The sequence below is a fragment of the Hippoglossus hippoglossus genome, chromosome 24 (genome assembly GCF_009819705.1).
Source record: "Hippoglossus hippoglossus isolate fHipHip1 chromosome 24, fHipHip1.pri, whole genome shotgun sequence".
In the NCBI taxonomy this organism is placed as follows: Eukaryota; Metazoa; Chordata; class Actinopteri; order Pleuronectiformes; family Pleuronectidae; genus Hippoglossus; species Hippoglossus hippoglossus.
This window is the reverse complement of record NC_047174.1, coordinates 6,078,131-6,101,040: the sequence shown is the minus strand read 5'-3', so window position 1 is coordinate 6,101,040 and position 22,910 is coordinate 6,078,131. Positions and strand designations below refer to the sequence as shown.

General features: G+C 41.7%; 1 protein-coding gene across 1 annotated transcript in view; it reads right to left on the bottom strand.

Annotated features, from left to right (window-relative positions):
* Positions 1-2,694: 2,694 nt before the first annotated feature.
* The window catches only part of kcnk3a (potassium channel, subfamily K, member 3a), a 30,197-nt gene continuing 9,981 nt past the window's right edge, over positions 2,695-22,910 (bottom strand). The window contains exon 2 of the mRNA XM_034580332.1: positions 2,695-5,109. Coding sequence (XP_034436223.1) covers positions 4,196-5,109 — 914 coding nt within the window. The 3' untranslated portion in view covers positions 2,695-4,195. The remainder of the gene's footprint in view (positions 5,110-22,910) is intronic.

Below are 22,910 nucleotides of genomic sequence, written 5' to 3'. Positions count from 1 at the left end.
GTTGCTGTGTTTATGTGAGAAAAAAAACCCAACAAAAATAATAAAATATAACAAAAACAACAACCTACCAGTCAAAGAGAAATAATGAAAACATAGAAAGACAAACAGAGAAAGTCCCATTTCAAAAGATGGGGATTGAGTCGTGCAGGTTTATTTGATGGCTGTCATCTTGTTTATTTTTCTCCCCTGTGTGGGAACCATTAGTGTGTTTCTTTGCTGTCAATCCCATGGAAGCCGAAGATAAAGTGGCTTAGTGCTCAAAAGATCAAATACCACACACTGACAGACGGCAAAGTGTGCAATTTGTAATTCTTACAACACAATAATACACAAAAATACACAACCCCCCGCTTCTCCTCCAGGAGAGATGGTTCTCAGCGCGTAAAGAGACATTTCCCTCTTATGTGATTAACAGCAGAGAGTCGAGCAGCCCGTTAATGGCATAACCGCCTTGCGAGATAAAGGTCCTGGCGTATTTTCAGTTTCCTGTTGCGGTGGGATCGAGATGTTAGTGGAACTGAATACTGGACGTTCAGAGGTGGAGGCTCTGAAAAGATTAGAAACCCATCAGCCGCTAAACAACCAGCGTCATCCTCTCCACTTATTCCTGTGAATATGCTCCACTGCCTCTGAAAAGAAACTCATCCCAGAGATTATACTGCGGAAAGACGCTCTTGTGTTTGACAAGTCTCCATGTCTCAGGGGGAAAAAGAGCAACAGGAGAAAAGTACACGAGGGAAACATGGAGTTGTGTGTTTGTAAATGGTGATTGTGCATCATTTTCTTTAAGAGGAAAAAAACGAAAAGGAAAATACTGAGAAATCACACGTTTAAAAGCACAAACGCCTGAAAGGTTTTGAAAAATGGCCTTTCGTTTATGAAGGGTGTCGTGTTTGTTCTGCTGCCAGCTGCTTTTAGCTCTCTTGTTAACTCACAAACACTTACGTTGCCTCTTCCCCCCGAAAATCGATGCCTTGATTTGACAGCTGATTCCTCAGTATCATATGGATTTTCCACTTTAATGAGACAAGGTGGGGTTTAGTGTTTCCAGCTGGTTTCTACCTGAAGGTTTTTTTTAGCATCATGTAGCCTAAATCAGTCCAAATACTGTGTTTACTCTCTAATTACACTGTTACATCACCATATTATTTTTTCACTCATCTCTCACTTCTAAGAATTTAGTTGCGTGTGCCTTATATAACCTTATACAACAAAACAGCTAATATATATATATGCCAAATGTATTTTTTCTATTTTATCTGGTCATTAACATTTTCTGGTGGTGAAATAAGTTAAGAAAACAGCACAAATGTGTTAATATAAACATCCCTTCAAACTGTCCTCAGTTCATTTTGTCCTGCTCGGCCGTTCGAGCATGAAGAACTGCAGCCTGTCAGATGTCATTTGAGTCTCAAAACCCACGAGTCCTCACAGTTTTAACGTCATTTACTGTAGTTTGTTTGGATTACACTCACAGTCCCAAAGAAGTGCTCGTCAGGTTTTTTTTCCTCATGACAGGGGCTGAGATTGACATTTTAGAAACGCGTGAATGACATTCAGCTAAATGTACCCGAATTTATCGCATCAGAGATTAAATAAACCAACAAAAACGTGTCTGATCGTGGCTGCAGCTGTCGAGGACTCAGAGGACAGGATGTTCTCAGTTGCTGTTTCAGGGCATTCGGGGAAGGGGCAGTAGTGGAAATGGACATGCATAAAAAATACATACAGTGAGTTTTAAGCCTGTTTCTGACATTAACGTTTGTGTTAAAATATTCAGCCAAAGAACAAGTAGTCGTTATAATTATATGATGAACATTTTTTAAATACAGAGGTTTGAGGAATCAAGGTGTTCAGTAGCTGTACAGCAGTATGGATTATCAATCCTCCAATATGAGTAGTATCTATGCAGTGACAATATACATTATATCATTTTAATTGTATTATACTGTTATAAGAGAAATAATTTGTAGTAAATAAGTTGATATGGACTCAGATTTAGATTAGTGGCATCCTTGGTCATATGTTTACAATTAATCATAATTTCCTCATTTTGAAATATTAACAATCAAGTAAAGTAGTTGTGACCATCTGCACAACAGTTGTAAGTGAAAGTATGAGGTATGAAATTGGTAATATGGAGAATGCACTTTAAAAAGAAAAGAGCAAAGGGCCGAGAATGCTTCCATGAGGAACTCCATCATCGATATCATGAAATCACATAGTCCCCCAACCTAAAAACCTCTTTCTGTAAGACACGAACAAATCCAAACAAGCACTTCCCAGTCTCAGATCACTGATTAATATATAATTTGCACTCTTACGTCTGGGGACTTATGTCTGTGAACATTTTTGTACTTCTGAAGTGAAGCGGAAGACTTTATGGTTTGCAGATATAAGACTGTGACAGTTTTTTAATAAATGTCATGACACTTAAAGTCACCTCATTACAACTTTGGTTATGTAACGAGGCGTCGAGACCTGGCTGAAAAGTTCACCCTGATGAAAGCAGTGCTGACAGTGTAATATTAATTTAAAGAATTGATGCAAACAGGCCAGGTCACATTTTCCGTTTTACTCCTTATAATTATTGTAATTAATTTATTGATATATGCAACAATATTAAAGCAGTTACTTGTGTTTCAGGGGAACATGAAACGAAAAGCAGGCACAAAAAAGAAATTCATTAGTCAATACTTTTAAAATCATATTTTATTAATGTCAAAGAAAAAAAACAAACATGCTTTGAATGTAGCCACACTGACTGAAGTCCCTCTGTGGATTACTGAGAGAGGCTGAACAATATTAACACGCATATTGCAGTTAATCAGAATGTTCCAGTAGAAAAAAGAAAAAGACGGAAATCCGATATGAGACATCATAAAATAAAATAAACAAAAAATAAAACGATGATTATGTAAGATTCGCAGTCAGAGGACTAAAACATAAAGAGAATAAACACTGCATAAAGACCTCAGTTGGCTGAATCAAGTGTGTTATTTGGGGTTGGAGAACACACGCCCCCCCTATAAGTGCATGAGGTGCAAACTCTGAGGCCATTTATTCGTGAGGTGCACTGCTACTCTGAAGCACTCACAACAACACAGAGTAATAAGTCAGATATCTCAAACGAGCAACAGAAGAATGAATTAATTAAGGGCATATCATTTCCATAACAAAACATAAAGTACTTACGTTAAAAAAATAGAATAAAATAGTGCACTGAGTTCCAGTGTCCTAAAGCATTTACAACAGTCGTCTAAGGTGCCGCAGTGAGTAAGATATGATCTTCTACTATCTACAGAGTGAGCTTACATGCTCCAACAGATCAGAATATAGTTCTATATGAAAATGTAAGACAAGCAACAGGCGACAGGAAGAAACTATGAAAAAAGAGATTCATAGCGATTCGTACGAAATACAAAGAGGTGGGTCGTGTCCCATTCTTGAGCTTTAAAACCATTCCTGCTCATTCTCAATCAAAACTGTCATTTGAATTCTAATGGAAGGAAAATACATGAAGCAGATGAACAAAATTTGGCTCGAACCTTTAGTTACAGACACACAGGAGGAGACACTGAGATTACTCTTGAAAAGTTTCACTGAAAAAATAGGCTTTCTACAAGTGAGGTGTCCAAATATATACACATTTTGAAGTGAGTATAATACTTACAACCCTAAGATTCCCTCTGAAAAGTCTTTTTTTGAAAAAAGTGGACTTTGTGTTACTAAAGAAAATATTTCTTAGCGGGGCTTCATATACAGTTTACACACAATCCCTCTTAAAAACATGTTTCACAGTGTATTTTGTCCCTTTTTTCGAAATAGACTATGTTAGAGTTCCGAGGTGCAGAAAGAACCGCGCACACTTTTTCCTTGTCCTCTAACTGAAAGAGTTCCAAAGTTTGAATGCTTCTCAATCGACCATTAGCACAATATCTCAGGAACAAAGTTGTCCTAAATGGTTTGTGCTTTTGCTAATGGAAGTTAAAAACACGGCTGGAGTCTGGAGACGGCAGCGGCGGGCGCTTCAGTGCCAGAAAGAGGCAAACATGAGGAGTACTGCGTTTCCTCTGGACCAGAGTTGTGCGCCCCGATGTCCACAGCTAATCTAGTGCCACGGCAGGAGGGCCCCTCCCTCTCCACATGGTAGACTCGAGTGGGACTTGACCTTAGAGCATGAACTCCTCTCGGCTTAGATGGAGCTTCTGCGTTTATTGAGTCTTCTGTAGGTATTGATGCTGTGCAGACCAGTGGAAACCGAGCTGATGCCCGAGTGACGCTGCAGGCTGCACACGCATCCATTCGAGTGGAGGGGGTTGGAAAAGGCCTCTCCCTGCTCCATGTAGGTGTCCGAGGTGGAGAGGTCCCGTGAGATGATCATGGGTATGGAGTATTGCAGTTTTTCCCTGCTCTTGTACCAAAGGCAGGAGCACATGGACTGGAAGTGGAGCACCTCAGCGTACACGTTACGCAGGCCTCGGCTCGCTGGTCCGTTGCCTCCCGCCCCGCTCCCTCCACCGCATCCAGACGGCGTGGAGGAGGAGGAGGCCGGGTCGGCAGAGCAGTTAATGTGTCCGCCCGCCTGACCGTTGTGAGCGAGGAGCGCCCTCTGCTCTGCATCCCGCTTCTCGTCCTCTGCGTTCATCGTCATGAAGCGAAGCACTGCTAAGTTGAGGAAGGCTCCAATCACAGCCAGACCAGTCAGGATGTAGATGAAGCTGAAGGCCACATACTCGGGCTTGGTCTGCAGAGCCTGCTCGTTCTGCAGCGCCACATAGTCCCCGAAGCCGATGGTGGTGAGCGTGATGAAGCAGTAGTAGTAGGCATGAAAGAAGCTCCATCCCTCGAAGTGGGAGAAGGCCAGCGCCCCGACGCACAATGTGCTCATGCAAGATATGAAACCGATGATCACCATGTTGACCATGGAGACCTCCGTGTGCCTCATGCCAACGCACTTCTTCAGGCGGTGGAGCAGGTACCTGACGAAGGTGTTGATCCGCTCACCCACGCTCTGGAACATGACCAAGGTGAGCGGGATGCCCAGGAGGGCGTACAGCATACAGAACACCTTCCCTCCATCTGTGCTGGGGGCTGCATGGCCATATCCTGAGGGAAAGAAGGAGAAAGGAGCAGGTTTACTAGGGCAGAACTAATTAAATCTACAGTGCAGGGGACAGGGGTCTGAGAGGAGGAGGCTGCAGGCTGGGAAGATTGTCAAACCTGGAGCAGACAGATATAAATGATTTGTATTCTTTGAGCAGCACTTCTGATAAATTCAAAGACTCTTCATTTCACGGCACCAGAATGCAATTGGAATTGAGAATGCACAGCGGTGTGGCGGGAATAGCAAAGTACTGATGTCGTGTAAGGGAGAGGGAGTTTGAATTATTCATTGACAATTTGTCTCTGTGCTGTGGCTTCGGCTAATGAGTGCATTTGCACCTAATTAGCCCTCTACATTATTCCAGATCAAATAAACAGAACACCATAGGGTGTCCTGCAGTCCTTTGGATCTTCAGATTATAGGACCCCCACAGTAGAATAGCAAAAGTCAGCAGGGCAGTTTGTGTGCGCTCCGCTGAGTCTTTGGAAGAGTCCAAAAAAACAAGAATAGAGAAAGATGAAACATTTGCAGCAACAAATAAGTTCATTAAGAAACTTCCTGTCAAAGGTTGGAGGATTAACTTTCCTTTTAATTAATTCTCCATTAAAAGATGTTATGTGAGTGAAATGGCCACTTGGGCAACACCGCTGCTCAACACCTGCCAGTGTCAGATGAGGCATGACTCACAGAGGGATTCTGTATGCACTCACGGTACACAGCTCATGAATTTCAGGACAGATTTGATCTTCCTTCTGGCACATTTCAGGTTACGCGTCACCCTTTTTGTCTCATAACGTCCTTCTCTCGCTCCCATTGTCCCACAGGATACGAGGCCGTCGCACGCAGCATCATTACTGCCTGACATAAATTTACCACAAGTGGACCTGTTGCACACGGGAGCGGGGAGATGATGTCCCCGATAACAATGGGATCAGCAAATGGAAAAAGGTTGGACAATAGTGAGAATGTAATTACTCCCGGGGCTGATTTCATTCTTTGGGGTCGGGTTTTATTGTCACACTGATCTGTGCGGTTGAATCACATGTCTGTCAGCTGCCAAATCTGTTTAAGGCTTACCCAGCTGTGCTGCTATTACTATTTGTGGAAGGAATAAATTGTGCTTTTGATTAGTACTTTGTTGTGATTAGGGGTCAGTCTTTACACAGTTAATCTTACCAGAGATACTTGTTCCCTGGCCAAATGATGACCTTGAACTTAACCTTGGTATCGAGCATTCTTTTGTCTAATGTAGCTTCCACAGTTTCCCAGTTATGTTCCAAATATTTTTTTATTTAAACAAATTCTAACCTGGATCATTCAAATATGTTTAATGTCACTATTTTTTTATGCAGCTGTACTGTCAGGGTTTAAGTCAGTTTTGTCAAATTAGCTTTTATATGATTAAAACCTGGTGCATATTATACATTTCAACTATCTATATAAATAGTTGGGATAGATAAAACTATTTACCTTCAGCTATTTCAATTTCCTGCCTGTTTTGCTAATACTTGAGGTGAATGTAATGGCGAAAATAAACTGCTGACATATGGATAAATGGTGGAATGTAAAATTTCAGCTATTTATTAGTTAATTTAATGTCATAATTTATCAATTACTTTCATGATCTATCACTTTTAGCTCCTTTCAACTGTTTAGCTAACAGTCATCTGTGTTTTCGTACTTTTAGCGGAGCTTTAGCGATTTATCCGTTATGCTAGCTATTTCTTCACACACTTATAATTGCCTAATGTGATTATATGCCTCTTGCAGTTTGTTGAAACTTTCTGCTGTGCCAATATTGTCAATTCTCACAACATGAACCAGTTCCTGTTGACATTTATTATGACTGAATACCAGCTTGGTTTTTCCTCCAGTGGCTTCTGGTTATCAAAAATGCATAAGAAATGGTCAGTCTGTTGCAGCACAGGTCTGTGAATAACAATGTGTTCTACTCAGCCACTGTGAGCATATTGAAATCAGAACTTTCTGAAGAAAAGTTCCATTATTGCATCCATTTCAGGAGGTTGAGAATGAGAAGGTATAATTTATTCTGCTTGCTATTGTTTAAATAATTTATCGGCCTATGTTCCCCTCAAGCAGTACTTGTTTTGTCGCCTCTTTAAACATTCAGTCTCAACGAAAGTCCACAATATGTTCAGATTTACCCAAAGGTTCGTAGCTCTGCAGCTGTGGGTAAAAAAAAGGTAAACGCACTTATTAACCATTCATTGCAGAGTGAGTCGGACAGTGTGTTCAGGTGAGTGCAGAGGCTGAGCTGAAGGCCTGTCAGGGGCTGTCGGCAGCGGGGAGCAGCTTATCGGGACGCGGGGACGACCGGAGTGACAGCGGCGCTCGTCAGCAGCAGACACGGGGGAGCTGGAGGCGACAAGGCCGGCAGTCCTCTGCGTGTGGCGAGCGAAGCGAAGCGGCCTACATGACATCACCCCTCCCCTCCAAACTTCACCCGCTCCCTCCCCACACCAACAGTGACAAAGTTATCATGAGACAGGAGTCTCCGCGGCTCGTCCTGGCACGCGGTGGGGGGGAGGCCACGAGGGCCACTTGCTCTGTTTACATGAATACTGTCATTGCCAACTGGCGGAGGAAAAGGCCAGCTGAAAGGTGAAAAAACAAGGGCCGCCGAGGTTTGATGGACATCTGAGGAGCCCCAGACTCCTCTGAGGCTGTAGCTTTCATATTGAAACACATCTTGTTTCAAAAGAGTGATGATATCATGATGGAGTGACCTGCGGACTATTTTGCACATATTTCATGGAGAGACGGGAAAAACCTGAGAGGAGGACATCTGGGAAATTACAGTCTTGGTTATTTTTTTCTCTCGGAGAAAACGAGTAATTCCTCTAAAATTAGTGCAGATTGTCGACGTGTGTGAGGACGGTTTCCAGCATATCAAAGACTTCTCCGCAGCCTGAGATTGATTGTCTCATAACCTAATTTCTGTAATTATCATGTAAAAGAAAATATGAAAATTAGCATAACATTGAAAGGAGATAAGAGCCTTTAAAAGACTAACACAGCAGGGGAGGCTTAGTATAATGTCAGCTGAACACAGGTGCACCGTTCTCCAAGCTCTCATTCCCTCCTCACTGCTGCCTCTCATTACCGAACCATCATTTACAGCCAATCATTTAAGCTAATGCCTCCAGCAACAGGCTGTTCCTAATTTAAATGCTTCAAAACAAATCATTTCATAGACAGAGCAAATATTCCTGTACGATATCTTTCCCCATTCCTAAACATTTAGTCACTCGGAGAATTAATTTCCCGGGTCTGTAACATGTTTTTTTTTTTTAACCCTCCAATTAATTTCTCATGTTTTAATCCTCCCATATTCACTTAAGCAGATGGGCTCGCTCGCAGCTTTATTCAGTGCCGTGCCATATGAACCCTCACTCAGTTTCTCAAATTAAACGTCTGATATCCTTTTACACAGCTCGTCTGTAGCAATGCAAACCATCGGTGCTCGCTGTACCTTTTAGTCTGATTGCTAGTTTATCTGAATGCATCCTCCTTCCCTGTGTGTGTTGTGTGTGTGTGTGGTGTGTGTGTGTGTCTACAACACCAACAGGCTAACTAAGGATTCTTCATTAGCCTGATTAATTAGGTGCGGGTAAAAAAATAAATAAATACAGGCTTTGAAAATACATCCAAAGGAAGGCATAATGTGGTGAGTAGGGCTCCAGTTACACGTCACTCAATTACATTTTCATTGATTACCAGGCACAATTTGTTCTTGCCAACAAAATGAGAAACTAGAACCCATTCATCAAGCACATCGCCTCACCTCAATGAGGAAAGGATTTTCTAGAATTTGTATTTTTGGATCTTAAAGTTTGTGTGTTATGTGCTATCTATCTATCTATCTATCTATCTATCTATCTATCTATCTATCTATCTATCTATCTATCTATCTATCTATCTATCTATCTATCTATCTATCTATCTATCTATCTATCTATCAATCTATCAGGATTTTAGTTTGAAAAAAAAAGGAAACAGCTGCTGAGCCCAACAAGTGACTCAAATGTCCACAATACGTAGAACAAAACAAAACCACAAGGGGGGAAATATATGTTTTCAGGAGCCAGGGATGAAATTAAATACAAATGACAGATGCGTACACAAGGGGGAATAAAATGGTGTTATGAAACCTGGCATGTTATGTACACATTACACGTCTGACAGGATGGAAAGTCGCCTCACGGTCTCTGGAGGAGACTTCAGGACGTGCAGGCTCAGTAACAGAGGTGCTGGTGACAGAGCTGCTCTCTCTCTCTCTTTCTCTGGGCTTCACTGGAGACTGATAATGTCCTCAGACATCTGTGCTCCTGGAGACTAGTCAGTGCCAACGCTATTTAATACACCCGTCAGCGTGTGTGGTGCAGGGTTTTCACGCACAATTTTTTATTATCTTTGCCAATAGATGACGTATGTTGTCTGCGTTTGTAAGCAACATTACACGAAAACTACTCAACTAATTTCCACAAAACTTGGCAGAAGGATACGTTGTGGGTTCAGGAGGGACCCATTAAATTTTGGTGCAGATCCCAACATTGCGAGATGGGACATATTCCAACATTTTTGAGAATTTCTAAAAATAATAATACTGAGATCTTGATGAAAAAAACCCCCCCAGGCATATTCAGAGAAGTGAAGTCTATGAGTGTGAAATTTGGTGCCAGCTGGATTGAGTTTGAGGGACTGTTGGGCCTTGGCGGAGGCACACGCTCCCCTGAGAGCCGTTTTAGTTGAGATATTCTTTAACCCTCCTGTGTAGATTGTTATTCTTTTGCTTTCACTCCATTGCAAACTGTTGCTCTCCACCTACATGGCTTGATTTTAAACTTCAGTGGATTCTAAATCATTTCTAAAAGATCAGATACATCAGAACATTTTTAGTCAAATGATATACAGTCTATCTGAAATATTTCCAGTTGATGGCATGGTGCAGCCATAACAACCAAACATGATGGATTTATGGTTGATTTAGTTACATCGTAGAGCTCTGAAACTGCCCAAGCATTTAAATTGTGCTAAATAGAAAAACGTACTAACTCAATCACACACCACCAGATCCATTCATAAGACAGCAGCGTTCCCAAAAAACTAAAATAAAAAAGTGCAGAAAAAGCAGCAAATGATATTAAACCATTGACAAACTGGACACAAATGACAAATGAGATATATATTCAATCAATCCAGAAAATGACAAATAAACATAAACTGCATAAACTTGTTTTCTGTGCTCTTAGTTAAATCATCTGGATTACGGTCCGTTATATACTGTCTGGAGGTCAGAGAGATTTGAGTGAGTAAATCAAACTAAAAGCATGAAAGAAACAGTAGGATTTTAAAAGAGAGTGGGCCACATCTTCCAAATCCCTAGAGTGTTCAACACTGATGGTAAATAGATTAAAAATACCAACATAGATTAAACACCGGACGACTTATGTAAAAGATAAGACACCGACTGAGAGGCTTAAGTTTCAATGTAAGTGGTATAGACACCAGAGTCTAATGGACGACGTGACGGCTTCCCGAAAGTGAAGTAAAAGTTTCTTGATTGCCCCCTTGTGGCTGGTTGCAGTATAAGTCATTTGGGGTCATTCTTGCAAGTTTGGTTTTAAGAGTTATTTAAAGAATGTCAAGATTGACAGTTCTGACTCGCGATTGGTCGAGTGCGTGTCTCGGTGGGACTCTGGCTCGAAATGACGTCTTTGGCACAAGATGGCAGAATTCGTATCGGGGATTATTTGGCTTCATTTCTGAATAGTGGAAGGAATCAGAAGCACGTCATCCATTTTTTATAAACAGTCTATGTGTATACAAAAACACAAAGTTTTGAAAGTCCTCACATCAGCAGCAGAGAACTGGATTGGGAACTTGTGTGATGACTTACATCTCCCTTGTTGGACGTCACTGTCAGTGTGCATCACCGTAGTGGTCAGTAAACAAATTCCTCGAGCAGAGCCCCACTGAGCCCTGAGGTGTTGCCCTCGATCGCAACATCCAGCCCTATATGGCTGACCTAGTTCTTCAACATACAGGTGGCCCGAGCAGCCAGCCCTGTGTGACGTCACTCACGTCTCCGTTTACACCGTCCATACAACGCGGCGCAGATTGGAGAATGTTCTGTTCAAATGTGCAAATAAACACTGGTCGTGTCAACCGTTTGGTACAGACTGTCTTCGAACACGCTGCTTCCCAGCATGCCTGCGCCGCAGCTCGCTCTCCTCTCCAGCTGCGTCTGGCCAAGGATGTCATTACACGACACGGCAAACTGTAGTTCTTATCTTACACGTGAGCATCAAACGTTTCCACGGAGGACGCACAAAGATTTTAGAGTAAAAGTTAATCATTAAATCTGGTTTTCCCACGACTTGTGTCCTACCTCTGTGTAAAGTGGCCACCATCGACTCTCAATCACAGACACCTCAAACTCCAGACGACCCCGAGACTGTTTACTCAGGCGCTCAAACACAGCTCTGGCTCTCCCACCTCCCTCCATTACCCCGTCCGGCTTTTGACCCACAAGGCCTTGCTGACAGATGCTGTGTAATGTCCATGTAATGAGAGCGAGAGCAAAGAATTGGAGGAATACTTTTTATCGGGGGGGGAGGGAAATATCAATATTTAGAGTCAATGAGTTCAAAACTGAAGCAAAGGAAGCAAAGCTGCTTCATTTATTTTCAATGAGTGGGAGTTCAATGAGTTGTCAATGAGTTATGGATTAGAGAACGAGCTCTTTCTGCTGTTTTAATGGCTTCAGTGCTGTATTATTCAATAAGTCACAGCTGACACAGAGGTGCACAGTGAGTAGTGAGACATTCTATATGTTAGTGCCACGGGTTAATTCAGTTCATCTGTCCCGAAATAATAAATACAACTCAAAACAGCCCTTTTGTTGAACATTATCCAACAGTAATGACAGAGTATACATAGTTTTTCAGAGTCTTCCAGAACCATTAAAAAGAATCACATCTCTGCCGCCTCTAAGCTTGAGGCTTTATTAAAGTTTGCAGTTGTGGTTAAAAGAAACCGATGTTCCCTCCAGACAGGATGCAAGCGTTGGTCTCAAGTGTCAAATTCACACATCTTGTTGACATTAAAATCCACTTCAATCATAAAAAACAACAATGCACTGCTCTGCGAATGGAGAGACGTATTGCAAGGATCTCTTTTGCACATCCCTGACCATCATGCCACCGCTGCTTCTGTATCTGTCAGTATTCAGCAGGACTCAGTCAGTAGAACCTTGAAGATGAGCTGTTCACCTGTGTAGGCAAAGTTCAGTGAAGCTCCACTAAGCACGCAGAACCCCCGAACTGGAGAATCAGTTGTTGCTACTGTTGTAATGATCGACAAACGTAACTTACATTTATTAGTCTCAGCCACTGCTGCAGAGCGCTGGTCGTCCATTTGTATATTCTATTCAATTATTAATGTCGAACGTATCGAATGTCCAAATGCACCAAATTCAACTCTGCACCTGCAACAACTTTCCTTTCACCATGTACCAGATCAACTTTACTGATGAGTAATTGTGACACTACAAATATCGTCCTTTCAACTTAGATCCTTTATTTATCACATTATTGTATTTATACGTTGTATTCGATACCTATAATATTGTCAGGTATGTCAGCGTCCACATTATACCGACCCTGCTGTCAGCAAACTGTAACAGAGGAAAAAATATCTCTCTAATCAAACTTTCATTATATGCAGTGACAGTGAACACGCAGCCTGCACAACAGAGCGGGAAGGTGTCGGCGGGTACTGGATATATTCATCACAGGCAATCTCATGTAACGCTAGAGGAGACAGCACATTGGCAAAGCGTCTGTCTGGGTTCACTTTAACTTGGTTACCCCTGCGCGGGCTCCAAATCAGGGCCTGGGAGCATGTGTTCTCATCCAACGCACAGCTGAGGCCCAAACACTGAAGCATTACAAGCCTGAAGACCCAAAGAGACAAGAGGTTAGATCACGAGCTGGGACTCGGCTGCCATGCACCGCAGCTTTACCTGTCTTGTAATAAAACCTCTCATCAACATGCAACACAGTCACAACGTTCACACACACACACACACTATGCATCTCGTGAAGCATTGAAACAACAATGTTTCCATCCTGGTCTAATGTTTGGCTTTCACAGTGAGAAAAAAAAAAAATCCCTATCAGGGTTTTTTCCAAACGTACACCGTAGGTTCCTTTTTAGGGGATATGAGCGGGAACCTTTGCAGGCCGCAATTTTCCATGAGGTCAGTAAGCAAGGCATTCCATGTGGAGTGTGAGATCTGTGGAGGGTTACCTAATTAAATAACTCACGTGATTTATGTACCTGATACACAGTTGATACGGGTTTCTTTTAAAATTCACAACACAGCTGGACCGCGGCACGAGTTTACATACACAGATAGTGCACACAAAGGGGGGGGGAGGAAGAACTCGTAGAAGAGGAAATGAGAGATTAAATATAAAGGGAAGAAAAGCAAAATAAGGTTAAGAAATAAAACTGAAGAGAGAAACTGATTTTTAATACATAACAGAGAGTGACTCTGCACTGTGCCAAGTTTTCTTTTAAAAACATTGTACAGTTTTGAAACCAAGACACACAAAGCTTTAAAACTTAATTTAGAAGGTAGGAAGTCTTTAATTTGTAGTCTCCGCTAATAGGAACAAGTTGGGATTTGGTTCCAGGCCTTTAAGAGGTCAACTCAAATAACAGAGGGATCCGTTTCCACTGCTCCATTTGGGTTATCTGCTTTGAAAGTGTGCCTCTGTTGGCACGGAGTCAAAGGGAGAACATTTGATTTGAGACTGGAATTTGTAATTGTTTGTGTTGGGGAGAGATGCTAATTCCCTGTGGTAAACAACTGGAAGTATTGCAAAACATACCTGGGAAGAAAATGTTGCCTCAAAACATGCCTTATAAAGTCTGGAGAGAATCAAACAAACTAAACTTGAGTTCTGCTCCTGCACTAATAACCTCTGATTAGTGAACATGTAAAGAGAACACAGGTCAGTGGGGGGGGGGGGTGTACAAGGTTCCCGGGCCACCGCTGCAAAATGAGCGTAGCGGAAACCCAACAGTTTGTAAATGCAAGCAGTGGGGAAAGTATCTGTTCATCTGCATTTCCACCGTAATTTAAATATCAGGAAGATCGGGTATAAAAGCTATAACAAGTTGTTCCACTCCGGTCCAGCAGGTGGCACAAGACTACACAATAAATGATGATACTATATAAATTGACAAACATATAATCAAACAAAAAGTTGATGGTTAGCGAAAAGAATGAAAACGGTTCCAATAGCTACTTGAAAATAATAGATTAACCACTGAAATTGTTAGTTACAAATAATGTAAAATGTCGATAAAAGTAATGGAAAACCAGTTAATTTATATATCGAAAGACAGTTATTGATATATGGTTAAATTAAATACCTTAAATTGTAGCCCGTTTAATAAACAACTTAAATACCTAGCTTAAGCTGTAGTTCAAATAGCTACAAGTGGTGAACAAAGAGTTGGAAGTGTTAGCACTCAAGCTAACAGTAATGGTTAAACTATAACAGTGGATAATTCAACATAGCTAAAAGTTGAAAATGGCTAATATGTTGCTAAAAGTAATGTTTTTTTTTAATGTAAGATTTGAATCGATAAATGGAGGAAGTGTTGTAACAGTCTCCACTTTGACACTTTGATATTGTTAAATAAGATAAAGATTAAAATCATTTCAAAAGAATAAATGAGGAGCAAAGCGGTCGGCGTAAGAGATTCATCTAATGAGGCCGTTCTGGTACATCAGACCAAAAAGTGTTGTGAAGCACGGGCTAGACTTTAGGCTACAGTGCATAATTAGTCACAGATGCCACGGCTGATGATGGTGGTGAGGATGACGAGGATCATTTTCTGAGGAATACGTTAAGAGCCGAGACACACACTTACATCTCGGCTAGGAACTGGGCCAAGAGTGAATCAGCGGATGATTGCTAATATTCACACACTATTAAACAGCTTTTGAGTCTAATGGTTTTGTCTCACGTGTTGGCGGAGAGGCCGCGGATACTGTACCACATAAAACAACACGTAACGCTTGTTAAACCCGACACACTGGAGGAGCCTCTCCGGTCCAGCATATGAGAAAATGCACGTGAAAACAGTCCAGCTCAGCGTCATTAAAAAAACTAAACATACGTGACAAGCCTGTTATAATTTGACATGGTTATTTCACGCCTGCCTTGTGATTTCTGGCGATTTGGACTGCGGCCGGGTAATGTTTTATTCAGCTGAATGCTTTTTTAAAAATAGCTCGTCTTGCCTTCTTGTTCCTCTTCCCTCACTCAGCTCCTGACTCTCTCTGCCCTCCTCTCTCTGTGTTTCCCTGTCGCCTCGCTCTCTAATTCAATGAGATGTATTGCAGCCTGCGCAGCACAGTCACCTGCCTCCGTCACCTGATTCCACTGATATATTCGTACATGTTCTGGCCCCCGTTCCGCTCATTCAGCTGCTCTCAGGGAGCAGATGCTGTCCTGAACTGACGTGCTGGCGAAGGGGGGGGCACGCGTAGTCTGGCACATAACACACATGCATCAGATTACACAGCAAAAAGGACGACAACAAGGTAAAAAGCCAGGATTAAATGAGAGGACAAAAGGACAGACAGTGGTACAATGATAAACATTCAGGCTGCACAGAGAATTTTGTGCAAAAAATTGATGATATGCAGAAGCTATCCTTATGTTTTGGAATTCTTCGAGGGCAGATTCAGCAAAACCAGGACACGTCCGTCTATATCTGCATTTCTATCCAGCTGCTTCATGAATTTTAAAATCATGCATCTCAGTGGGAAAGCTGGATAAACAATCAAAATCAATGGTTTAACAGCTTCTTGCTGGATAATCAACACCACCAACGGTTTTTATTTCAATTAAAACTCCTGATATTTGCATGTCGGTGGGTGGATCTGCACGTTAATTCACAATAACTTATATTTTGGAAGTTCATTTAAAATTTGGTCAACATTTTGTTAGAAGTCTCCATTTACAGGGGCTTGAGGCTCATGTTTGGCTTTATGCTGTGGTGGCATATAAGGAAGTTCTCACATTATTTAATGTTGAATATTAAAGTAGAATATGATGAATGGTTTAGAATATTATGTTTGGGGGGGTTATTTTTCTAACTTGCGAATAGCTGATCTGACAAGGTTAAGAAAATGTAACTATGAGATAGATAGATAGTGAAATTGGAAAAGTTTCAAACCTCAGCTGGGATGTAATAGCTCTTACTCTTTCAACTTTTGTTTGAGCTTGAAAGTGAAACAAATGATCTCCAATTTGTTTCACTTTCAAGCTGCAGAAACGGCCAATATTAAATTCTCAATGAAATAGAGACGTATCATCCTGTATCCACCAGATTCACAGAGAAGTGATCTTGAAATGGGATTTGACCAAGATACATTCAAACACACGGTTTGGTCTGTGTGGTTCTGACAATGGCTTTCTACTTGAGACACAAGTGCCCATCAACCTCCTGGCTGAGTTGCCTGACTGGGCTTGTTTCCAACTATCATGTGTCATGTTATTTGATGCACGAGACTAATGCTGGTACCTGACTTAATGAGCAGAGGCAATTAAATCAAGTAATGGATCTTATTAAGCTGCTACATGAACCCCTTACCACACGGCCTGGTGCTTGTCAGCCTCTTCAGCCTCTTCTGTACTGAAGAAATAAGTTGTTTTTTGGTGCTAAACTGAGAAATCTGAACAAATACAAAACAAAAACCAAAAAACAAAAGCTATTTGACTTAATGCTGTTTTATCCTGTCTGTCAGTCACAGAAGGAACTAGAATGCCTTCATTTAAATGGGCTGGAAAAGCTACGTAGATAAACATCACGAATCGTGGAGACAAAAAGGTTTTTGACAGGAACAAATAGCTTTTCAAAAAAACATTCTTATTAGTTTTCCTTTGTTGCATTTCTTTAAACTTGTATTTACTTTTAAAGTTTTATAATGATAAGATAGAAATTCACTGGCAGTTGCGATTTTTGAGGTCAAACTTTAAAAGACACTTATTCTGCTCATATTCAGGTTTATAATTTTAGTTTGGGTTATTACTTGAAAAGGTTTAAATGCTCTAATGTTCCGAAAACTCATCACTTCTCTCATACTGTCGATTGCTGCAGCTCCTTTTTTCAGCCTCTGTCTGAAACACTCGGCTTTAGCTCCTGTCTCTTTAAGACCCCCCCCCCCCCCTGCTGATGAAGCCCATTCTGCTCTGATTGGCCAGCTGGCGAACTCTGTTGTGATTCGGTCAACCGCTTCCGACTTGTATAGGAAACTTTATTACGAACTTCGGGCTTTTTAACTCTGACATAGGAAAGAAAATCGGACAAAACATCATGTGTCTCCACCACAACGAAGTTCTTGCTGCTTTTGCTTCTTTGTGACATGCGAACGCGTCACGCTACATGTTGTGTGTGCGATGTCCAGATCAAATCACACAGTGTCGTAACTTTGTCCAAACTACGACTGAATGGCCGTCCGGTTTTATCTATGTGTCAGGTCTCCTTGACACCTCGGTGAGGTAACCACTGCCTCGGGCCGCCCATATGGCAGGAGCAGACAGACCGGGAGCGGAGCATCAGTTCCACCTCCACTCAGTCTGCGGGTTCACCTCAACAGACCTGAGTCACACGGTATCTGCAGAAATCCACCCGTAGCATTTGTTCTAACCTACTTGGAGAAGTAAACCTGCATCGTGTCAGTTTATACAAAACTTATTACAATGAATCTTGTGGATACAGCTGGTGTCGGGTGTGTAATTACCTTCTTGGGTTTTAAATCTGTTTTTTGTTATTCAGTGATATTTCCTGTGGTGAATTCAGACAGTCTGGGACCTGGAGAGGTTGAAACCACGATAATAAGGACATTCAAATGTCACTTCACTCCAGCTTATGTCTCAGCCCGAGATTCATTATGAGCAGAAATAGCCCGACCGTCCACTTCTTCAGTAATGACGGACAAAGTTGTGTCTCCTATTAATTCATTAAACAACAAACTCATCTTGTTGCAGCCTCAATGGTTATTTGGGGTTGAAGTCTTGTCTGGTTTAACCTAAGTTACATTTCACGTAAAAATTAACAGTGATTTATTTCCCCTCCTGCCATGTTTCCTGTCCTGTGTTATTTACACGTCTATAAAACGAAACCTTCCCCTGAATCTTACAACAAAAGTGTCTTATTGTTAATGGGTGATGTAGAGCACAGTAACCGAAGACCATAAATGTCAGTAGCCATGATGCGTTTCATGTTGTAATGATAGCGAGTAGGTTTACTGGCAAGCGAGTGTAGATGTCTTTTTGGTGACGTCTTTTTGTTCCAGCACCAAAGAAGGAGTTTAAAAGCTTTCTGCTTTGGATTTGGACAATAAAAGTAGGAGGTACTGCCTCATTAATGTAGTGTAGTAAAAAAACTAAGGATTACTCACAAGCTTTACATGATCAATTTAATGTGAGCAAAATTGAACACAGTAAAAAACAAATATCCTGTTGCAGTTGTTCAATTTCCTACTTTGTGTCCTTAAAATAAACCTTAATTTACAAGACAGAGTGAGCCAATACCAGGCGGAGATGAGTCAACTGTTTATACACAAGACCACTTTCTGGAAATTACAACCAGTGTATCCATATTCACAGATAAGAATGGGCTCGCATTGCTATGGTGTCCGTCCTTTTACACAATTCTTGAGTGCAAGAAACAAAAGAACATTGCCACTGCACAATTCTGCTAAACCACAGATTACATTCAAATGCAGCACTTATGTCAAATGCCATTTTTCCCCGCAATATCTAGCAAAGGCAACAACGGCTTGAGTGGAGATCAGCAGGAATAAAATGTGATTATGGATCCGAAGTAAAGTAATTACTAAGCTGAGGGTCATGTTATCTCAGTTTCACTTAAGTAAAACACTTGGTTCATGTCAGGGAAAAGTCATTGTGAACATCTTCAGACAGTCTTGCAAACTGGTGCCTTCAGTCCCCTGTGGGGGTGTCGCAACAGGGTAGGCAAAGCAGACAATTGCTTTGGGCCCCCGAGGTGAAAGGGGGGGCCCCAGAGAGTGACTATTAATGTTAGAACACAACAACAATATTTCAATTATGTGATCGCTTGTGTACAGGAGACAGCAACGACACCATGGTCAGGAATCCCCTAATGAGGCTCCGAGCCACTAGCTTTCTGCCAAAGGCTGAATAATATGAGATTTTGGTTGAAGACTAGCTTGAGCGGTTCAGTTCAAAAGGTCCTTTTTGCTCGGGGCCACGAAAAGTCCATTGAAATGCACCTGGGCCCCTGATTGACTTTGAATTCAGGCATCCAGTAGGAAGCCTAAGCACAAACACAACTAGGAGATTTCTTTTTCAACGTGAACGCAGTTGATAGTTTGGTTTGCTATCATAGAAGTTAGCCTTTCGATCGGACTTCAGACTAATGGATCTATTTCTCAAATCAACCTTTCTGGATTGTTAGTTATGATCTAACTGGTTCCTGAAGCAAAGCTACAGCAATAACGACATTTTTAACATGGGGCTTCATGATGGAGTCTGAGGTTCCCAATCATTTGAGATGGATAACAACCCATTACATTTTGGTGCGGATCAGGGGCCGTATCCAGGATTTTTTTTCTACTGTCTTTAACATTGCAAGATAGGGAATTTTGCAACATTTTCCCAAGGAGTAAAACATGGATCATTAAGAAAAAACCTCAATCAAGTGTGTGGAATATGGTGCAGCTTGATAGATTCTGGGCGACTGTCGGGCCTTGGTGGAGCTCTGCACTCTTCTCTGTGCCAAAGGATTTCTATATTGCGCTTCATGTAAAACACAGAACAGAGAACAAACCAGCCCAGTGTCATCATGGTACCATCAATTCAACTAAAAAGCTTTAACTGCATCTTTGACAGTCCAGATTGCTTTTGTTCCCATTTGTGTCAATTGCCATGAGCAATAAACACCCTGGACCCGTTTTCCGCCGCCACACATCAGCATGTAGATCAGGAGCAGACGCAACCCCTCTGACAGCAGCGATATTGGGATTAGTCCAGAGAAAATAGGTTAGCAGCCTGTTTTTTTAGCCCAAGGTTGTCACGGGGCACTTTTTTTTTGTATGGATATTAAATGTGTACTCATAAGCTCGCGTTCAGATCGCGGCCCTCGGGGGTAAACACAACTCACCTATCACTGTTATTGTTATTATCATTACGCCCCAGTGTGTGACAGTCCACTTCATCCAGGTTGGCTTGTTGAGAGATTAAGCAGATGCTGGAAACAAATTGGAAAACAAATTCCCCGGGGAGACTCTGCATAAGCCGGGCGAGCAGCAGTCTCTTGGCGCTGTCGGACCGAATCATTCCAGCGCTCGGAGCCAGTTGGAGTAGCGTTAGGCTAATACAACACTGCGGTTACCAAAGCATTCAACACTGTCCCACTCTCTGGACGGTCGGAGCCGTCAGGAGCCAGCGACTTGTGAGAAAAATCACTTCAGGTTGTTATGATAAGGACGGCAAATGAAAGCTCTCCCGTTTGTTCTGTGAGCGGTAATAGCTTCTCACCTCTCACCTCAGTGTTTAGACGCTTTCCACACGGCTGAGGAGCCTACCGTGCTTGATGTGGAAAGATTTTCTTTATTGTGACACAGACTTATACCGAGGCAGAAAAGAGCTGAGGCTCCTGGAGCTCTCCAGGCACCGGGGAGACAGCTCAGTGCTTTGGGCAGATAATCAACACTCATCCAGCTGGTATAACACCCCCACCCGTCTGAGAGAAGTGTGTGTGAGAGCCACTTTTCGTGACATTGTGTGATCCTCGGGGAGAACTTCTCCACCGTGGTCATGTGACTGGCTGCGTTCTGGGCTTTTTATAGCAACAGAGGCTGGTTGTAATTTAGTTTTTTGGGGCCTTGAGCTTCGAATGGTACTTTTTCAGATATCAGTTTTCTGACGCTAACTTTAGCACACCGAGCTCAGCTGTCTGGGTTTTGTGGGTTACGTATAAATCATCACACTTCTGTGGTTCTGTGCCGCTCCACTGTTTATCGAAAAGGGGTAAATCTGAGTTCAAAATGCAAAACACGCGAGGACACAGACACACACACATACTAATGTACACATAATGAGCTCCAATAAACCAACGCAGACCATTTGCAGCTCAATCTGGGCCGTAATAGTGCGTCTCTTAATCATTATTGAGGAAAATGTCTCAAGGGCTTTGCGTTAGTGTCTTTTCCCACAAATTTACCGTAATTTCCTTTCAGGCATTTCGTTGGAAATGGCTCGTATGGATTCTTTTTTTAGATTAATGCTCACATAGCCAATGAACTGCGGCAGACAATAACTGCATTGTAATTATTTATTTTTTTTCTGAGCAGATTTGGTGTTTATTGGCAGATGTGTGGGTTTATTTGGGATCTGTTGAGTGACAGAAAAGTGATGAAGAAGAGCCTGAAAATAACCCAGTTTGTGAAGCAGATATGGCGGCTTGTAGACCTCAGTAACATCACTGAATAATGTATTTATGAATAATGGCCTTTATTGTGCTGGTCCTGTGAAACCGCGTGGAGGGAGACAAGTGAAAGAAAAACAACTATGGTCTTTAGTTTATCAGTAAAAGCTCAAGTCTTCACTTATATTAACAGCGAGCCCTGAACATCACTTCTCAACCAAATGAGTTATATGGTCAAAATCCTGTTAAGATGACTGTCAAGCTATAAACTTTCATTGGAGCTGTTAAAAAGCAATTGCTGGACGTCAATTTGTCTTAAAATATGGAAAACAAAATGCAGGAACATGCTGAACAAGACTGAAGAAAGAATTACATTAATGAGAGATTGTTATGAGTTACAGCAGCGAGAGGAATAGAAGCTTCCATGGATGTGACATCCTAACTGATTTTTAATTACAATCTTTTTCAAAACAATTTCAACCAGACTAGTCTAATTAAAAAAATCACACAATCCCGCCACACTTTAACACCTTGTAAGAAATATCTCTACACATCCTCAACGTTTCCTTGCAAAACTTAATTTTCCATAACCTTCTCCACTGCAAAACCAAAGAGGCACAATAGCCGTAACCCTTTTTTTTCCACTAGCATTGTTCCTGGACTCTCATCTCAACTGTCTGCACCCCCCAACACATTTGCAATACCTTTCCTTTTCAGGTCACAAGGAGAGAAACAGTGTTGGAGCCTTATTTAAGAGGCAGTCTCATCTGTATACTCCACACACACACAGACACTTTACACATTTCATTTTCCTCTTTGCCTCAGTCACTTTCAACTAACGAACACGGTCTCTGATCGAGAGAAAAGGTTTTGATGACAGTTTGGATTTAGCTCACTGTTTACACAAATGTGGAAAATCTAAATATTCAATCTCATTTCAGCGCGCAGCATTTGCTCCCCTCACTGGTTTGTTTCCATTAATTTTCTCATCACCTTTTTTTAACCAACCAACCTGTTTCCTCTTTGCCTCACTGACAGTCACAGCCTGATTTTCCATATTCATCAGTACATTGTCATCCAAAGGCTATTAAAACATTACTCCACTTGTGACATATCATTTCGTTATGATGAACTCAAGGTTGAAATGTATTTTAAGTCCCACATACACGGTCATGTAGCCATAAATACTCACGAGAGCAGTATATGTGTATTAATGATCTGCGGGAAGTGGTCCTCAACAAATGCATTATTTACTTCAGTTTTAGTGACGTGTTAAAAA